Source organism: Trichoderma atroviride, chromosome 2 (assembly GCF_020647795.1).
Source record: "Trichoderma atroviride chromosome 2, complete sequence".
Taxonomy (NCBI): domain Eukaryota; kingdom Fungi; phylum Ascomycota; class Sordariomycetes; order Hypocreales; family Hypocreaceae; genus Trichoderma; species Trichoderma atroviride.
Window position 1 is genome coordinate 1448864 of NC_089401.1, and position 16150 is coordinate 1465013.

The following is a 16150-nucleotide window of genomic DNA, read 5'->3' on the forward strand; positions in this document are numbered from 1 at the left end:
CCACGATTAATGAGGTACTTGTACGTGCATATATCCTTGCCCACTGCAGCTAGAGCTCCTGCACCTCAACACCACACACACTCTCTCTACAAACTACACGCAACACCATGTCGGCCGCAATACCCTCCGTCGCCTGCCTCGGCGTCATCGGCCGCAATGTGAGTCTTTTGTTCTGCTCGTTGACGCTCTAGATTATATAAAACAAAGGGGCAGAGCCACTGACACGCGCCCAGAACAACCCCCTGCACATCTCCATCTTCCCATCCTACGATCCAACAGCCAACGCCTTCACGCCCGTCCGCAACCCCCTGCAGTTCTCCCTCCTCCTCTCCTCGACAATCGACGTCTTCGACCTGCGATCCAAGAACAGCACGGCGTCGGGCGACTTTGGCCTGCTGCACGCCATCGACGACCGCCTCGCAGCGTACGGCTTCGAGACCAACACGGGCGTCCGGATGGTCTGCATAGTGGACATGCGCGGACGACGCGTCGAGGCCGGAGGCAGCGCTGGCGCTGGAGGCGCAGGCGGGCCGTCACAGTCCTCTGCATCTGCTTCTTCGTCTTCTGCGGCTGCGGCGGCGCGGGCGTCCATGATCCACGTGGGCGCGGGCTTGAGGGATGCGGAGCTGAAGCCGGTGTTTAGGGCGATGCAGAGCGCGTATGTAGGGCTGCTGCAGAATCCGTTTTACGACCCTGATGAGCATGCTCCGCTCGGGGGCAAGGGCGGGAGGAGGATCACGAGTAAGAAGTTTGGGGATGATATGAAGAGGATAGGGGAAGGGTGGACGCCTGGGGTGACGGCTTTGTGAGGTGAGCGCGAGGATGAGAGAGAGAGACGAAAGGGATGAAAAGAGAAGAGAAAGGGGTAGGAGAGCGAGAATGAAGAGAGAAGAAGAAAAAAAAAGGCATGGCGATTGGGCATTGCATTGGCGTTTTAGGGAAGGGAGGCTATTTCCATGATATCCGTTGATATATATCGATTTGCTTTTGACATGGTGTAGAACTGGCTAGATTGCGAGATTCGATTTTGATACTGGCGGATAGTTACTATTTTCTTTTTGGGTGTCTGGACGAGCTTTGTAGGATTTTTTGTAATTCATGTTATAGTCTTTATCTTAGAATACACCTTTGTTTAAACGTCTTTATAAATCTCACACATGCCCTCCAAGTTTTCGCTTTTAGAAGTCATCATGCCTCCTCGCTCTGCTTCTTCAAATGCATAATTCTCCATTTCGACAAGCCTGCTACCTCGTCCACCTCAACGCTCTCTCCCATGCCCTCAGCAGAATCCGCGCTCTTCTTCTCCATGGGCTTCACCTGGTACGGCTTCGACGCCTCACCCCCTTCCCAGTGTCGCGCCTCCATCGCCAGCGGTTGCCACCAGTCTCCCGTCCTAGCATGCCATCTCGCGCCGCATAGCTCCCACAGCCGTGACGCGGCTCTCTTGTACGCAAAGCGCTCGTCTTCGCCCGTAAAGGCCCCGGCGTTTGCAAAGTCCACGGGGCGCTTCTGCAGGCCGAAATCAGAGTCTTGATCCGGATCGTATTTTGACGTTGCGGATTTGGTGTCGTAGTAGGATACGTTGGGGCGAAAGGGGGATATTGAGTCTTGATAGACTTCGGCAATGGTTTCCGAGTAAGTTGCGTCGTCGTCGGCGGCGGTATTGGTGTTTGGGGATCCATCACCATCTCCGTTTTCAGAGTTGTTTGATAAAGGGCCTGGGACCGCTGTTGTTTCGGGAAAGAAGAGATGGTCGGGGAGACTTTGGGCGCGGAGGACGAGTTTGCAGCGAGCTTCGTACATGGCGTCAAGGAGGGTGATGAAACGCCGGGCTTCGTTTTTGGCGAGCAAGGTCAATACGGGGACTCGGTCAATGATGAAGGTGTGGTACGTGGATGCCATTGTAAGGTAGTCCGCTGGTCCAAACGATTCAACGAGCTTGTCGAAAGTCCACAAGACAACACCTTTGTAATGATGTGGTGTAGTAACTGGACGGCCATAGACTATGATTTTCGACGGCTCCCATGGGATTGGGCTGCTACTTGATCCCAGAACAATCTCCCGATTTTTGCGGTCAAACGCTTGGTCGTCCTCATCAAAGAGATAGTAATGCTGAGGCCTCTTTTGAGATTGTATTTCGCCGTCTTTCGTCTCAATTGGAGTACTGGTACGCAACAACGCACCATGGGCATCTCCTTTCTGGCTCGTAGAGGCATCGGGGCTTGAGTCCTCGTCTCTTCGCCTCCAATCCTGAGCGCCCTCCATCTGCCAAAAATCGCATCTCGCTTTTAGAACTTCCAGAAATGCGGCAAAGTCACTAGACTGGCCGAAAAGCTCTCCTCTACTGCGCGTCACGCCACCAAATATCTTGCCAATAATACCTCTTGACGTCGGCGCGTAATCGATGCCTGTGGCTTTCTGTAGCTCTTCGGGCATCCGGTTTGAAGACGCAACAAGGACTCCGCCTAGTTGGAAAAAGGTGACGAATAAGTTGCTGAGAATCTTACTCGCAGCTCGGTCTGGAAGCTGAAATTCGTCTAGGAAGAGAATTGGCGATTCATCGATGAGCTTCTTGGCCATCCATAGAAGAGAGTATTCTGTGGCTGCATTGGATGACTGGAGATTCGATTTCCGGTGCTTTTCAAGTTGAGATACGGTGTAGAGCATAAAGGTATTGAAATGCCATCGCTTCTTCTTCTGCGTAGGCAGTCCTTCCGCCAGTAGATCAAGAAGCATAGATTTACCCGTGCCAACCTCTCCCGAAAGGAACAGTCCCTTGGGGGAATCGATTTCTATCGCCGTTTGGTGGTTGTTAAGAGCTCGCATAAGTGCTAGACTCTCTTGCCCTTCACGAGTGCCAAGCAGATGCTTGAAAAGGGGATTTCGCCATATTGCGTGGTTCCGCAGTGCGAGGATGCCTTCACCAGTCTCTTCCTGGGGCAGCGTTTTGGGCTCGGTGAGGCGGGTGAGTTGATCCAGCCGCTGGCGGTATTCAGTCCGGGGAGAATAATCCTTTATACGGATGTATATCTTGTGTAAATGGCGTGCGAGGCGGTGCTGTGCGGGATCAGGAGAGTATATGCCTGCGGCTACTAGAGACTGGTATTTAACCAGGGGATCGGTGATGGTGACTGCGGTCGAGAACTTTCTCATGCTGGTTAAAACGCCCATCTGTTTATGACTGTCTACGGGTGATCATTTATGCCGCTTTCTGTTGTCTTACAAAGCTCAACACTGGGTTATAACATGTGTTGTTGGGTGGTAGGAGGATATCGGTAAAAAGGGCAGAGGTTGGAAAGACGCAAGCTCGGGAGGGAAAACCAAGGTAGCCTGGCGAAGATAATGAATGATTAGACGAAGGCGACAGGGACTAAAATGTATTCATAAAGTCCAAGGCCAAATATCCAATTACAAGAGGGCTGGGTTGTATGAGCCGAAGCGTCGTGTAAGGCAATGGATCTATTGAGATAGCGATGGGATCTGCTAGTGGCACTTGGACAATTCCCTTTGCCAGGCCTACAGTATAAACACGTAAAGACACTCACTCAACGCCACAGCTCAGCTACAGAGTCTAGGCACTTGGACCGCTATCATTCAAGTCATGTCCATCAAGTCTCTTGAAAGATTGGTGAATCAGCATCTGATATTTGTTGATTAACTGCAGATGCATGCTATTATTCCGCTCGTATAAGATAACAAGTACCCCTTGACTACAGCGAAATTGTATGGCACCGATTGTACACGCGCACGGCTGCCCCAACAATCGCTGTATTTCTCCTGTTAGAGATCTCTGACGACAGTGTGATTTTTTTCTGGAGCTGCTCTTGACCCAATCTGCGAGTACTTTCTAGCGTATCAAACGCCTTGCAGGTACTTGCTGTAGCGGTACCTCATGGGCGTGCCAGATGCGCTGCCGACCGAGCAGCTGTACTTTAGCGGTACACCAATCTACGGCTTGTATAGGTACGTGCCAAAGTACCCGTAAGGTCCACCCCCGTGCGCCAGCAATTCTGCCCGTTTGTTTTTTGGCGGTGGCCGAGCCAATGAATCAAGCAACTGTTTTGCTTCTCACGCACTACACCATCTCTACTCTGGCCCATCGAGGTCAATCTTGCATCGCTCATTGCCCAAGAACAGGCATTTGGCATGCGCATCTGAGCCCCTTTCCATCATCGAATCCATCTCTCGACGACGCCTGGAACCCTCAACAGCTGCCATCGCGACTCGCGCGCCCGGCGCGATCCCTGCGATCCAAAACTTTTTAGTCCAGCCTCTTTGTCGAAACCATCCACCATGTTTTCGCCGTCTGCGAACGAGGGAGGCCCGGCCACGGCGACTCGCTCTCGTCGGCGGCTACGCCCCAAGAGCCAGGAGCAGCTCGTGGCGGCCCCCAAGCCCAAGAGACAGCGCGTGCCTCTGAGCGAGCAGACTTTGAACAACACCGACGCCCAGCCGGAGATGGCTGAGGTGAGGCCCGAAAAGGCTGCAACGCCTGCCCCCGAGCCCAAGAAGGACGCCGCCATCGAGAATTCGCCTTCAGTACAGACTGTTTTGCGCAAGGAATTGATTGTGCGGACGAAGAAGCCCAAGCACGGCGATCGTGCTGCTCAAAAGGGTGACGGAAGCCTCGTTCTGGTACGCTGCAAGCTCCATCTCCAGCTTCCATCTTGCGTGTCGCATCAAGCATCATTATGAGACTTTGTCATTGTCTGGTGCTAATATAAACTTCTTCTCCATCTCTAGACAAGCACCAATGCATACACTGTTAGCAAATTACCAGCCTTACCCGATAGAATCCGAAGTGACTGGTCTGGTAAGTTCTCTTCGTCTCTCTTTTTCTTCTAAGCAACGCTTTCGCGTACTAACCCGAGCAGGGAGCCAACAAGCCGACATTTTCTCATCCTCTGGCTATGCTTTGTCATTGACGCCTACTCATGCTGTTGTATGGCCTTATAACTCGACCTCACAGTCTCCCGAGACCTTCACCTTCACCCTCCCATCCTCTTCGAAGCCCAGCGATACTCTTCCAGTTGGATGTCTCGTCTCTCCTTCTGCATCATCAACCGAACCCGGTTTGGTTGTTGTGATGGCTAGCACCGGCAAAGTCGTCCTCTGGGAGTCTATATCTAGCGCTGCTACCTTCGCCTTTATCAAGAAGGATAGATCCGGCGTCGAATACCAGATTTCTGGATTGTCCTCGGGCGAAAAGGCCGTTGCCATTACTAATGCAGAGACTGCCGGATTTCTGCTTTCCTTCAACAGCGGGCGTGTAGCTTACATGAACGTGCGAGACAGCCATGGCCGGCCAGCAATTTCTGTACAGTTTCTTCGAAACAACCTTGCGACCACCAACAGCGGCTTATTTGGAACCATTCGACATGCCTTTTCGCACTTGAGCCTAAAAGGGGATATCGCGGCTGTCAGAGCTGATAGGTCTGCTAGAGTAGGCGAGAAGAATGTGATTGCTTTGACAACTAAAGGCAAGCTACAATCATGGAGAGTCCACCGTGGAGGACATAATGAAGCGTTTGGCGAATTCGACGTCAGAGAGTCCATTACTTCAGCACTTTGGGAAGCCGACCCTTTCTGCCGCGATCTACCGGCCGATTCCTTTGAAGCAATCGATTTTACCTTTGTTCCCAGAGGCCTAGAACACAAATATCTAGACCTCAGCAAGCTTAGCGCCGCAACATCTTCTGATGATCCGTCAGTGCAGCAACTGCTACTGCTTGTCAGCTTGACTAGTCGCGCTGTTTCTCGTTACGCCCTGGTTGAAGTCGTTCTTACTCCCAAAGGTGGCCAAGTTGGCATGATTCGACCAATTACCTCCTACACCACGCCGTTTTCTCAGACAGATTCTGTCCAGGCAGTAAAGCCGCGGCTCTATCTCCCGCGTCCTGCACTCGTGGCTTTTGCAGTCTTTGACCGTGCCGCCGTGATAGCGTCCATCGCCGTATCTCCAGAGTCTCCCGACTATCAGCTCCAATCCGACACGCACACACTATCTCCATCTTTCGAGGACGTGATCGATTTTCGCGAAGATAATGTCCACGAGGTTATCGGATCTGGCTTCGAGGAGATGTTGCCTGTGTCTCAATCAAACGAGGAAAGCCGAGCAGCTCGAGCGAAGAGCAAGAATCCAGCTGTTGTTTTGGTAGTGCGAGGCGCCGGAGTTGTTCGCATTGCTACCACCGACGTGGACAAGTTTGCCAGCGATCAGCCCCCATCAATTTCCGCCAAAAGCAAACTAGAGCAAGCAGTCTTTTTCGGCACCAAGAAGAACAATCCTCTGGTATTCAATGTCCGCCAAGAAGTTCAGTTTTCCGAAGAGGAAATTGCGCAAGCAGCGCTGGAAGTCAGCAACGAGATCCTCAGCTCAACTACTGCATACATCTCCACTTTGCCAGCCTCTTTAGAAGAAAACCTTGTGGCACGCGGCAATGCATTAGAAAAGCTCATCCTTCACCTGAAAGCCACCGGAACTCACCTAGACCGCAAAACCCGCTGGAATTTGCTATACAATGCAGAAAAGATGCACGTAGCAGCCCTCCTCTGGAAACGACAAGAGGCCTTTGTTACGGCACGCCCATCCGATAGCAAGAAGAGCCTGATTGGATATATCGTTGAATTCATCCACCAAGACCAGAAGAGCAACCCTAGCGCTGAAGTTGGTGAGGTGGACCGAATCCGCCATTGGTTTATCAACGACATATTCCGCCTTGAGCTTTTTGTGGCCTGGGCATACGAAGTCATCAAGATTATGTACAAAGACAAACTGCTGGATGACGCTAAAGTGACCTTTATGATTTCTGAGGCTATTCAGATCAACGTATGCACTCTACTTGGCGCCTTGGACTTCCGTAAGAGCAACCTTGCATTCTATGGATTGGGCGATGAGAAGCTGAGGCTGGGTATCCTGCGCGAGGGCTATGATGGCCTCCCTGAACCGTGGACTGGCTGTCACTACGTTGCCAACAACGTTGCTCGCCTAGTCGAGCTTTCGGACCAATGGTATCAAAAGTGGTCGAGGGCAACCGCTGGCGAGGATAAGACAAAGCAGTCGACCAAACCAGATCCTGTTATCATCGCGCGGATATATAAGGATCTCCCTGCCGCGATTGATGGTATGCTCACCTCGATTTTGGAGTATGCGCGATGGGCCGAGACGACGCCGGACCAGAAATCAATGGGCCAGACCTTTGCCAAAGAATACCAGAAAGAGCGATACAGTAGACCTATCAGTCTCGCACGAGCAGGCAAGTGGGAAGAAGGAGCCTCCATCGCCGAGAAGCATGGCTGCTTGGACGGTTTGGCCGTTATTCTACTTGACCACATTGAAGAGCTGGAACTGACGGTCGCCGAACCTGGACTCACTACTTTCGATTCACAAAACCTGAGAGCTGTGAAAGAAAGAAGAGAAACAGAACTGGAAGAGCGTTTCACCCGGTATGGCCAGGAGTTCGCCTTTCCGGTTTATGAATACATGCTTGAGAAACATGGAGTTGATGCCGTCTTGGCATTTGAGCTGGAGAATTCAGGCTACAAGACGCGATTCCTCCGCAGCCGACCAGAGTTGGCGCGGATTTCGTGGATCAACGACATCCAACAGGAGAAACAGGTCGGCCACGCCGCCGAGACGCTCATGCATCTTGCTCTCAAAAAGGAGCAGCAAGTATGGAGCAAGAAGATTGAACTCAGCCTCGGAAAACTTGCCCTGCTTGCCGAGAAGGAACAAAAGTCTCCAAATAATGGCAATCTCAAGTTAAATGCAGACGAAATTCGGATCGAGCAACAGCTCGCGCAGGTTGACAAAGAGCTTATTACGGTTAAAATCCAAGACCAACTCTACGCTCAAATCTTCCCTAGCACTTACGACGCCGTTGACGAGGCTGCAGCTCTGAACTTTGCCATGGAGGCTCACAGCGCAAATGTGCCCAAGCGCCAGAAGACTTTACGTCAGCTCTTTGAGGATGGCATGGAAAGACTGCTTAAGCACGAGGCTCTTGATCCCATGACCCTTATTGACCTATTGACTCTTGTTGATCTCAAACAGGAATCAAGAGAGGAAATTGCCCACCCATTTTGGCTGGCTCTTAAAGTGGCCGACAGCAGCTGCCATAGCGAGGAAGCTCGAGAAGCCAAGCGACTCATTTGGAGGAGGCTATTCATCCGAGATGACTGGTCCAAGATCAATGACACACAATTGAAGGATGATCGTGAAGTTACAGAGAGACTAGCATCTACCGAGCTTTTCGCCATGCTGTATGACTGCATTACCTATGGTAAGTTTACTGCTACCCGTTGTATACCCCTTACTCTCCCGCTAGCGTGCTAACGCAACCTCACAGAAGAAGAACATGCACGTGGCACATTCAAGCCCATGCTACCGAAAGATGCCCTCGGCGCCTTCACGGAGCACGTTGATCGTCGTTTCCATGACTTTGAAGCTGGAATGAAGACGAAGCTGATCGACGCCATGAATCATGAAGACAAGCTTCTTAATCAATACATTGAAAAGAACCGTCTAACGGAATGGGTCCGCACCGCTCTGGAAGTGGCACAGGCCCAAATCAAGGAGGAGCGGGCGAAACCCAACGCTATCCCTCCCATGGCGTTGCCAATGTCTCTATTTGGCAAAGAAATAACTACGGAAAACCCTAATGGCACGGCTTAATATCGTCATGCGCAAGAGGAGAAAAAAATAAATGAGGGAGAGCAGAGCAGAGAAAGAAAGTCAGAATAAAAAGGGGAAGGAGATGTTTTTATGTGGAAGAAGGGGGAAGGGGACTTAAGGGAAACTAAAAGACGTAAAGAAGAAACGATTTGACAAGATTGTTTTGTCATTGGGCGGCGTTTTCGGTTTTTTTCTTTCTTTCTTTTTTTTTTTATAATATGACGCATGTTCCATCTCTTTGTCTTACTGATGCTGTACAATAAATAAATAGGAGGGAGCGCGAAAGGGGGAGGAAGGGGGAGAAGGAAGAAGATGAACAAAGTGCTCAAGAGTACTTGGGTTTTTTCTTTTACGACACAGAATGCCTTGTCTCTTTTGGCTTTTTTATACAAACTCCTCGAGGTTGGAGAATACAAGAAATGAGGCGCTTGAGATGCCTTTTTTTATATCTTATTTGTTATGTTTGGTTTAGCATGGAGCTTCCAACTGCGATAACTACCTAGATTTAATGCATGTATATTTGGTCTTAGGAGAGACAATATGAGGACATTGGCGTGATGTTAGATTATCTACTTTGTTTTTTCATCATCCTTGTAAGTCACTTTGCAATGGTATGTTTGTTCTCAGACAGAAGGTATCTACATCATCATTGAATAGTTGCTACATGTGCTTTCCACATCTGACTTATCGACATGCCACTCTTCTCACATGAACTTGTGGCATACACATCTTTTCAAGTGGAAAATAGACATCACTCCAGCCTTGTTCACGAATGGGCAAGGTATTGACACGCTTCTCTCTAGAAGACGTCCCTATGTCATCAAATAATCATTTCATTGCTAGGTGACGACCGCTACATCAACTGTCTGTCCCTTTTTTCCTTCATAGCTGATTGAGAGCAGCTCATACTGCTCCTTTCTCACAAGTAGATACAGTCTGCTTCGCCCTTTGGGCGTTACGCTCCATTCCTTCTTCCTGTAATCTGATGCCTAATTTTCGCTATGTCTTCCGACACATCATGTGAAGACTATGAGATGTAACTTGGATGTCTCTGATCGATCCATTAAGGCAGAGTCATCGCCGCAGAAAGATCGCTTTTTGAAAGTCAAGCATCTTGCTGAATCCCAAATATTTATACGCGCTGTAGCAGGTTGAGAATTTAACCTTGCATCTTCCTTCTCTTGCCGATCTGGGCAGAGAAACCAGTCTTGATGGCAGTGACACTTCGTCGTGAAGCACAGTTGTTGCAAGTGATGAAGTACAGACGATTTTCACCCTTGTTCAACTCGGTATCGGGCGACCTGCAAGTTTTGCAAGTAACATACTCGACTGCAAAATTCTGTTAGTCAACTAAATCTCTTAGAAAAAGGGAGGGATGAGAATGTTAAGGGAGAGGGTGTGGTAGCAGAGTGAAGAGTCTTGATGCTGGTCGAGGGGTTTTTGAGGTACTCTATATCCTCGTACGAGCAAGCAATCCAGTCAAGACCAAGTTGCCAGCCAGCCAGCATTGCGCCTCTTCGCTCCATCACCCGTGAGTGATGATTGGTAGACGTACTGATGTATTTTCTTACGACGTTCTCAATCTGCTTCTGTTGGAAACGACCCTTGATGACCAATCTTCTGCTTCCGTCCACAGAGCCGTTTGTACCCAATTCGGCAAAGAGATAGGCAGTGACGTGTTCTTCGGTTCGCTTCATGCGCTTGCAAATATCGGCGATGTTGGCGAAGACGGTTTTCCTGTTGCCTTCACGCATGCACTGGGGAGGAGGAATCTTGTAGCTCTTGGTGCCACTGAGTGAGTGATCGGGGTTCTTTTGTGATAGGACGGTGAAGAAGCGAGAGAGGAGCAGGGTGTAGGGGATTGTTTTTGACTCTTGGTGGCTCCAGACACCAGTGCCAGTCTCCATGTCACCCTCTTCCTGTGCTGCCTCCTCAGCCTCCTCGGCGTCCTTGACCTCGAGCTGCTTCAGCTTGGCAGTGAACTCGTCTTCTTCCGTACCCTCAACCTTCTTGGCCTTCTTCTTCTTCTTCTTGATGGTCAGGTCGAGGCCTCCATCCTCGGCAGGAGCAGCCTCATCTTCGGCATCACCATCACCATCAGCACCCTCGACCTTCTTCTTCTTCTTCTTTTTCTTCAGGAGAGACAGATCAAGACCGCCATCTTCGGGAGGGGGGACTTCGTCGGCAGCGGCTTGAGAGGGATCAGTATTAAAGGCACCGAGGGCGGCAGATAAGGGCGGCGTACGAGGCGTGTGTGACTGGGCCGTCTCTTTGGGTTCTTCGGCGGCGCTCATGATGGTTATTGATCCGTCGGTCTCAACAACTAGTTGTTCGTCGGTAAAAGCAACAGATTTTCGGGACGCTTTTCGTTCCGTTTGGTCCTGCGTAGTGGGGAAAAAAGAAGAGGGAGAGGTTAGCCACGATTTGGAATTGAAACATGCAATAAAAAGAAATGAATGGGAAAAATAGCAATGTTGAAAAGGGTTTAGGCTGGGGAAGGGTGCAGTACAGTCCAAATGCTTCTTCTGTTGTCTTTTGCTGCTCTCTAATGGTAACAGGAGCTGTGTGACTCAGAAGTATGACAAGGGAGAAGGAATCGACGGGTGGATGAGATTGGTGGGGTAAATTTCTTGTGATTGGGGCTTTTTTTTTCGCGGTTGTGGCCGGTGCTGGACCTTGTGGGCTGTGGGAGAAGGCTGGGAGGGGCAAAAAGGAGGGAAAACAGCGGCATAGAACAGCGTGGCAAAGGCCAGGGCTAGCTTGCTTGGGTACAGTAGGAGAAGGTTTCCGCAAAAACGGAGCATCCTTTCCTAGCAGCCAGCAGAACAGTAGCAATGTATGCATGCCGTCGTAGTGGATGTAAAAGATGATGGCAGCAAGACGACGGTGTAGCAGCGATCCAAACTTACTGGCACCTCGTTCTCCATGATTGCGGTTAGCTAATCTGCCGAAGCTTTGTCGTGCTCGGTCTCTTCAAGAAGTAGCCCCTCTTTGAGTGTCCAGTGTCCCCCTCTCGGAATAGCAGTCCTTCTCCAGGCGGCGATGACACACTCCAAGCTGACGTCTCTGCCTCGCAGCGTCGTGTTCAGATAGAGCACGAGAAGCGGATGCTGGTCTTCTCAGCGTTGAATCGGGGATGATGGCTCGTGATCTTGCGGCCCAACTATGCGCGTATCTGCACGAAGACGAAGACGGTGTTCTGCTGCAAAGGCTCACTGGTCCTTTTCTTGGGTAAGCTGCAGAGATTCGCAGCAGGTGAGTGCTGGGTAGAAGGTCGAATAGTTTTGAGTCAGCTGCACGTCATGAGCCGTGGTTGGGCCGATATTCAAGGACGCAAGGCAGGCAAAGTGAGGCCGAGCTCAAGAGGAGGGGTATCACGTGACTGCAGAGGCAGCCCGACCTGTACGTACCAGAAGACATGCACCGACAACAAGGCGATAAGATTGACGATAGTGATAACGGCACAGAGAGGTGGACCGTTCGGCATTAGTCGATCCCGTCGTCGGAATAAGCTCCACCTGCCAACCGCCCGTCAACGTTGCTGCGACTGCGAGAGTCGAGGATAACCGCATCGCATTCTTGCGGAGAGAATCAGCTCGGACGTCGGCCGCTTCATCTCCAAACCACCTCAATTCATGGCCTGATCAGCGTCCCCAGCGAACGCCATTCCATCCCGAACCGCCCGCTGCTGCTTCGCCCGGCGTCCATTCGGATATCTTTCGCTCCACTACCGCGCATCAAAGGACAGCATCCAACATCCTTCACTTCCGCCGCCATGGCCGCCCCAGACGAGTCCCTCATCGACCTCCACGCCTCCTCTCTTACCGACACCAGAGACGATGTCGATTCCCTCCCCCTCCGATTCCTCCAACAGCGACATCTTCTCCGAGGCCGATTCCGAGGCCCAGGAAGAATGGGAGCGCAGCCTGGAGCAGGTCCAGCTGCTGCTGACCATGATACTCGTACCGTGGATCGGGAAGCTGTTTGGCCGCAAGTTTGCGTACTGGAGTGGGTGCTTGCCTCGGCATTTATCCAATGCTCTTTATCTCTGTCATCTTGGATCGCTAACATCTTTCATTAGGCTGGGGCAAATACATGAACTGGGTGCACAACGTAGACGTTAAAGTTACGGGCAAGAAATCTTTCAATGCTGCTGGTGCAGTGGCCGCGACGTTATAGCCAGCCGTCGGCTGGAAGACCATTCAACGACTTTGGATCAGCTGTTTGTCTAGGCAAGCTGGGAGCGTATAGACTGGCTCTAGATTGATGCCAGAGGGTTGCTACAACAACAACAATTGATCAAGTCCTATCATGATGGTCTTGCACATGTGAAAACCGATTAGTGTCAGAGGACATGATATTTGTAAAATAACACCAAATGTAGCGCATTATCATTTCACATCACATTATAAACCACGAGCAATGGCAAACAAGAATATATATGTACAACGTGGGACTCTTTTATTCATCATCACTCAATTACTACATTAGCTATCGTTTTCATACTACGAATCTCAGCCCCGTCAACCTTTGACAATACCAATCCAATCCAATACCAACTATCGATTTCATAAATGTACGTATTACCTCAACGCAACTTCATAACCCAATCGCCAACCCGCCTGACCGATACTCACAGGATATCCACCTCTCCAACCCGCTGCTGTTGTAAATGAAGTTTTCAAGCGAAGAATCCAGCTCACTCGTTTGCTAGAAGGCATCCACCGGGGACACGACACCAACTATTATAGACAGCAGCAAAAATGTTTTCATGTCGGTAGAGCGAATGAAAGAACGTGCGTGTAAGAACGCTCATATAATCATGGGTATACTGTCAACAGGACCATTTAGACCTGAGACATGGTAGGTGCAGTGGTGCGAGTAGAGCGACTTGAACGCGAGAATCGTGAGGAGCCGCCGCCGAAGCCGCCAGTCCGTCCGTCAATGATGCCGAAGATGAAGATGACCATGAAGCACACCCAGAGGAACCACATGAAGGCAGTGCTGGCCTGGATCTCGCGGCACCTCTTCTCGTCATGAGGGAAATCGCCAAAGCCGATCCAGCTGGCGGGCAAGTGCTGGTTAGGAATGTTGCCACAGTTGGGAGCACGCAGCTTGGCGGACAAGACTATGGCGCAGATGAAGGTGAGCACAGTGGCAAGGCCGTCCAGGAAGAGGAGGAGGACGGGCACGAGGATGCTCTCGATGAAGGTTGCAAACATGCCATAGAGCAGGGCAACCCAGGACCAAGCAGCCACGAAGATGGTGAAGTTGATGGACAGCATGTGCCCATTTCGGTTGGAGGCGATGACATTGCCAATGAGGGCGGTGATGATCAATGTCCAGATCAGCGCAATGCTGCGCAGGATGACACTGACGAGCTTCGACATGGCGACGGTGAGGTTTGCAGAGAAACTGTGTGCTGTAGATTGACGAGAGATTGATTCTAGATTGCAATCTCAAGAATTGGCTGGCGATGGAAGGGTTTTATTGTTCCTAACCAGACAGGGGAGGGCGAGTCTATTATTCCCTTGAATTGCCTTTTTTGCTCGGTGGATTTCTTCTGCCCGTGACGGCTGAAGTTGTAGCAGCTCGGGACGACCGGGCGAAAATGGCACAAGCCGTGGAAAGCTAGGAAGCTCGGAAGCTTTGGCGTGATGGAGCTATGAGCTGCCTCTAAACCAAAATGTGGAAATTGTAAACTGAGACGATGATGATGCTTGAAGCAAAGATACCTGAGCAGAAAAGTTTCAGAGCTGCGCAGAAACTGGCCAAAGAATTCTCCTTGATTCTCAGCTCCAGGCAAGAGGTTGGTGCAAGAGTGTCGACCAAGCAACCACGGAAGAGGAAGCTTTTAAAGCAACCAGATGCACGACGCGGGGCATTGAAGCTTCTGCCTGATTAGCTGAAGAGAGAGAGACGTCCAAAAAAAAAAAAATGAAACAATAAAGAGAACAAACTTCTCCGCATGGATCAGACGGCAAGAGTACACGCTGCTGCAATGCATATGCCATAGCAAAGGCTTGTAACCCGTCTCGGAGCCGTCGGCACTTGCTAGGCCCTGCATGACGTTTGCGTCTAAAACGCTCTTCCCGCTGGGAAGCTTGTTTCGCCCGTTGCATGGCAGCTGCCACTCGAACGGAGCTTGTCATGCTATCTTGGAGTCTAAGCTTTGCGCGCGCTTCAATCGCCAACGAAGCGGCATATACCTGACGTCATATAGATCTCAGAGGGCACATTTTAGCACCATTATTTTATATACAAAGCGAAAGCCACAATTCTTTAATCGTCCAATTTGTTGTCCGAGACAATTTTGTGCGAGCCCCCCGTCAGCTGCTCTTGGCCTAAACGCTGTCTCTGATCGTCCATCCATTGTCTGATGCTTCTGCCGCTCAAGAGCGCTTATTGGCTGGAGCTGTTGTGTGATTGCCCGTCTGGGAATAGCGCGCTGCTTGAGCGTTGGCCGGTGGACCGATGCATGTCGTCATCGCCATTATTGGACGGGGAGGCTTTTAAGCTCAAACCAGGTCGGGTTTGACAATCTCAAAAGCCAATGGAGGAGGGTTAATTCCAGCCTCGAGTTCGCTTCCTTATCCGTATTCTTATTCGATCTGGTTGTGTGTGACGGTTCATTATTATCGCAACTTCTTATTATCATGTGTAGGGTGGAAAAATGTATCTTGAGCACAGAGGTTCAATGTTTCAATATCTAGATCATTCAAGATACACGTAAATGTAAAAAAAGGCCCCGGGCAAGTGAATCAATCGTGAATTAGCTTTGGTAAATACACTCAGAAAAATTATTCATTGTCCAATTGAATGCAAGAGCCCGCATGGTCTCTTACAATGCCGGGTCCCATCTCTCCTCCGAATCTTCCGGCTAGGATGTAGGCCTGGTATCCTCATCGGCCTCGTTTACTCATCCGGCTCATGCTCCGAGCTCCGGCATAAGAGCGGGGCGTCTTCGGCGTTGGAAATCATCGCGAAATGAGCGCCGAATAGCTTCATCGAGGCAGGTAATAGGAAGATGTGGTCTATCGAGAAGAGCCTCTAATTACTCCAGAAATGGCCATCTTCTATATGTATTTCCGACTTTATATACATCCATGTCTTCTATATTTACACCATTCTAGTTCTATGTATTACTCCTATGCTCATCTTCCACTGTTACTTGATTTTAATATACAAGATTTCCCATGAGCAGTTACATGCGTTTCATCTTGTTACTCAGATAGCTAACCCCTTCAGAGCTTTTGACCACGCCAAATTGGCACTTGATTTAGAAGCTGACGGAATAGGTGAGATTAGTTGATTTCCAAACAAGAAGGTAGTAGCAACAAGACCAAACTAACCTGGAATGATTTCAACTACGACCAAAGTGGCCCATACTTGTTCTCTTTACCCCTCCATCTCTCTATAGGTACATGGAGTTTATGCATTCTCCATGCTAGCTTAGCTCTTCCTCCCCCCTCCCCT

The 16150-nt window shown here is 50.3% G+C and overlaps 6 protein-coding genes across 7 annotated transcripts; 3 read left to right on the top strand and 3 right to left on the bottom strand.

Moving 5' to 3' along the window:
• The first annotated feature begins 59 nt into the window (after nt 1-59).
• TrAtP1_003221 (uncharacterized protein) lies at nt 60-1139 on the top strand. Its single transcript, XM_014087759.2, has 2 exons — nt 60-158; nt 234-1139. The coding sequence occupies exons 1-2, from the start codon at nt 108-110 to the stop codon at nt 807-809; spliced, it is 627 nt and encodes a 208-aa protein (XP_013943234.1). The 5' UTR covers nt 60-107; the 3' UTR covers nt 810-1139.
• Nucleotides 1140-1188: 49 nt separating this feature from the next.
• Nucleotides 1189-3171, bottom strand: TrAtP1_003222 (uncharacterized protein; the record flags this gene model as incomplete). Its single annotated transcript, XM_014087760.2, has 1 exon — nt 1189-3171. The coding sequence occupies one exon, from the start codon at nt 3169-3171 to the stop codon at nt 1189-1191; it is 1983 nt and encodes a 660-aa protein (XP_013943235.2).
• Nucleotides 3172-4064: 893 nt separating this feature from the next.
• TrAtP1_003223 (uncharacterized protein) lies at nt 4065-9232 on the top strand. The gene is made up of 4 exons (XM_014087761.2): nt 4065-4635; nt 4744-4813; nt 4875-8282; nt 8349-9232. The coding sequence occupies exons 1-4, from the start codon at nt 4294-4296 to the stop codon at nt 8672-8674; spliced, it is 4146 nt and encodes a 1381-aa protein (XP_013943236.1). The 5' UTR covers nt 4065-4293; the 3' UTR covers nt 8675-9232.
• Nucleotides 9233-9485: 253 nt separating this feature from the next.
• On the bottom strand, nt 9486-11983 carry TrAtP1_003224 (uncharacterized protein). 2 transcript variants are annotated; one of them, XM_066111794.1, is made up of 4 exons: nt 11184-11983; nt 10920-11055; nt 10230-10865; nt 9486-10003 (listed from the first exon to the last, which is right to left on the bottom strand). In XM_066111794.1, the coding sequence occupies exons 2-4, from the start codon at nt 10966-10968 to the stop codon at nt 9834-9836; spliced, it is 855 nt and encodes a 284-aa protein (XP_065967873.1). In that variant the 5' UTR covers nt 10969-11055; nt 11184-11983; the 3' UTR covers nt 9486-9833. The 2 variants fall into 2 exon arrangements, with proteins under 2 accessions (XP_065967873.1, XP_013943237.2); XM_014087762.2 differs by having other exon boundaries at nt 10230-11055; nt 11584-11983.
• A 530-nt stretch (nt 11984-12513) lies between these two features.
• TrAtP1_003225 (uncharacterized protein) lies at nt 12514-12853 on the top strand (the record flags this gene model as incomplete). Its single annotated transcript, XM_014087763.2, has 2 exons — nt 12514-12682; nt 12756-12853. 2 exons carry the CDS (start codon nt 12514-12516, stop codon nt 12851-12853), a joined length of 267 nt encoding a protein of 88 aa, XP_013943238.2.
• Nucleotides 12854-13521: 668 nt separating this feature from the next.
• On the bottom strand, nt 13522-14064 carry TrAtP1_003226 (uncharacterized protein; the record flags this gene model as incomplete). Its single annotated transcript, XM_014088203.1, has 1 exon — nt 13522-14064. One exon carries the CDS (start codon nt 14062-14064, stop codon nt 13522-13524), a length of 543 nt encoding a protein of 180 aa, XP_013943678.1.
• Nucleotides 14065-16150: the final 2086 nt, after the last annotated feature.

Coding starts and splice junctions, on each gene's coding strand:
- TrAtP1_003221 (XM_014087759.2), top strand. CDS start 108: ATGTCGGCCGCAATACCCTCCGTCGCCTGCCTCGGCGTCATCGGCCGC. Junction 159..233: donor TCGGCGTCATCGGCCGCAAT/GTGAGTCTTTTG, acceptor ACACGCGCCCAG/AACAACCCCCTGCACATCTC.
- TrAtP1_003223 (XM_014087761.2), top strand. CDS start 4,294: ATGTTTTCGCCGTCTGCGAACGAGGGAGGCCCGGCCACGGCGACTCGC. Junction 4,636..4,743: donor GTGACGGAAGCCTCGTTCTG/GTACGCTGCAAG, acceptor CTCCATCTCTAG/ACAAGCACCAATGCATACAC. Junction 8,283..8,348: donor GTATGACTGCATTACCTATG/GTAAGTTTACTG, acceptor GCAACCTCACAG/AAGAAGAACATGCACGTGGC.
- TrAtP1_003224 (XM_014087762.2), bottom strand. Junction 10,004..10,229: donor CGTCGTAAGAAAATACATCA/GTACGTCTACCA, acceptor AGAATTTTGCAG/TCGAGTATGTTACTTGCAAA.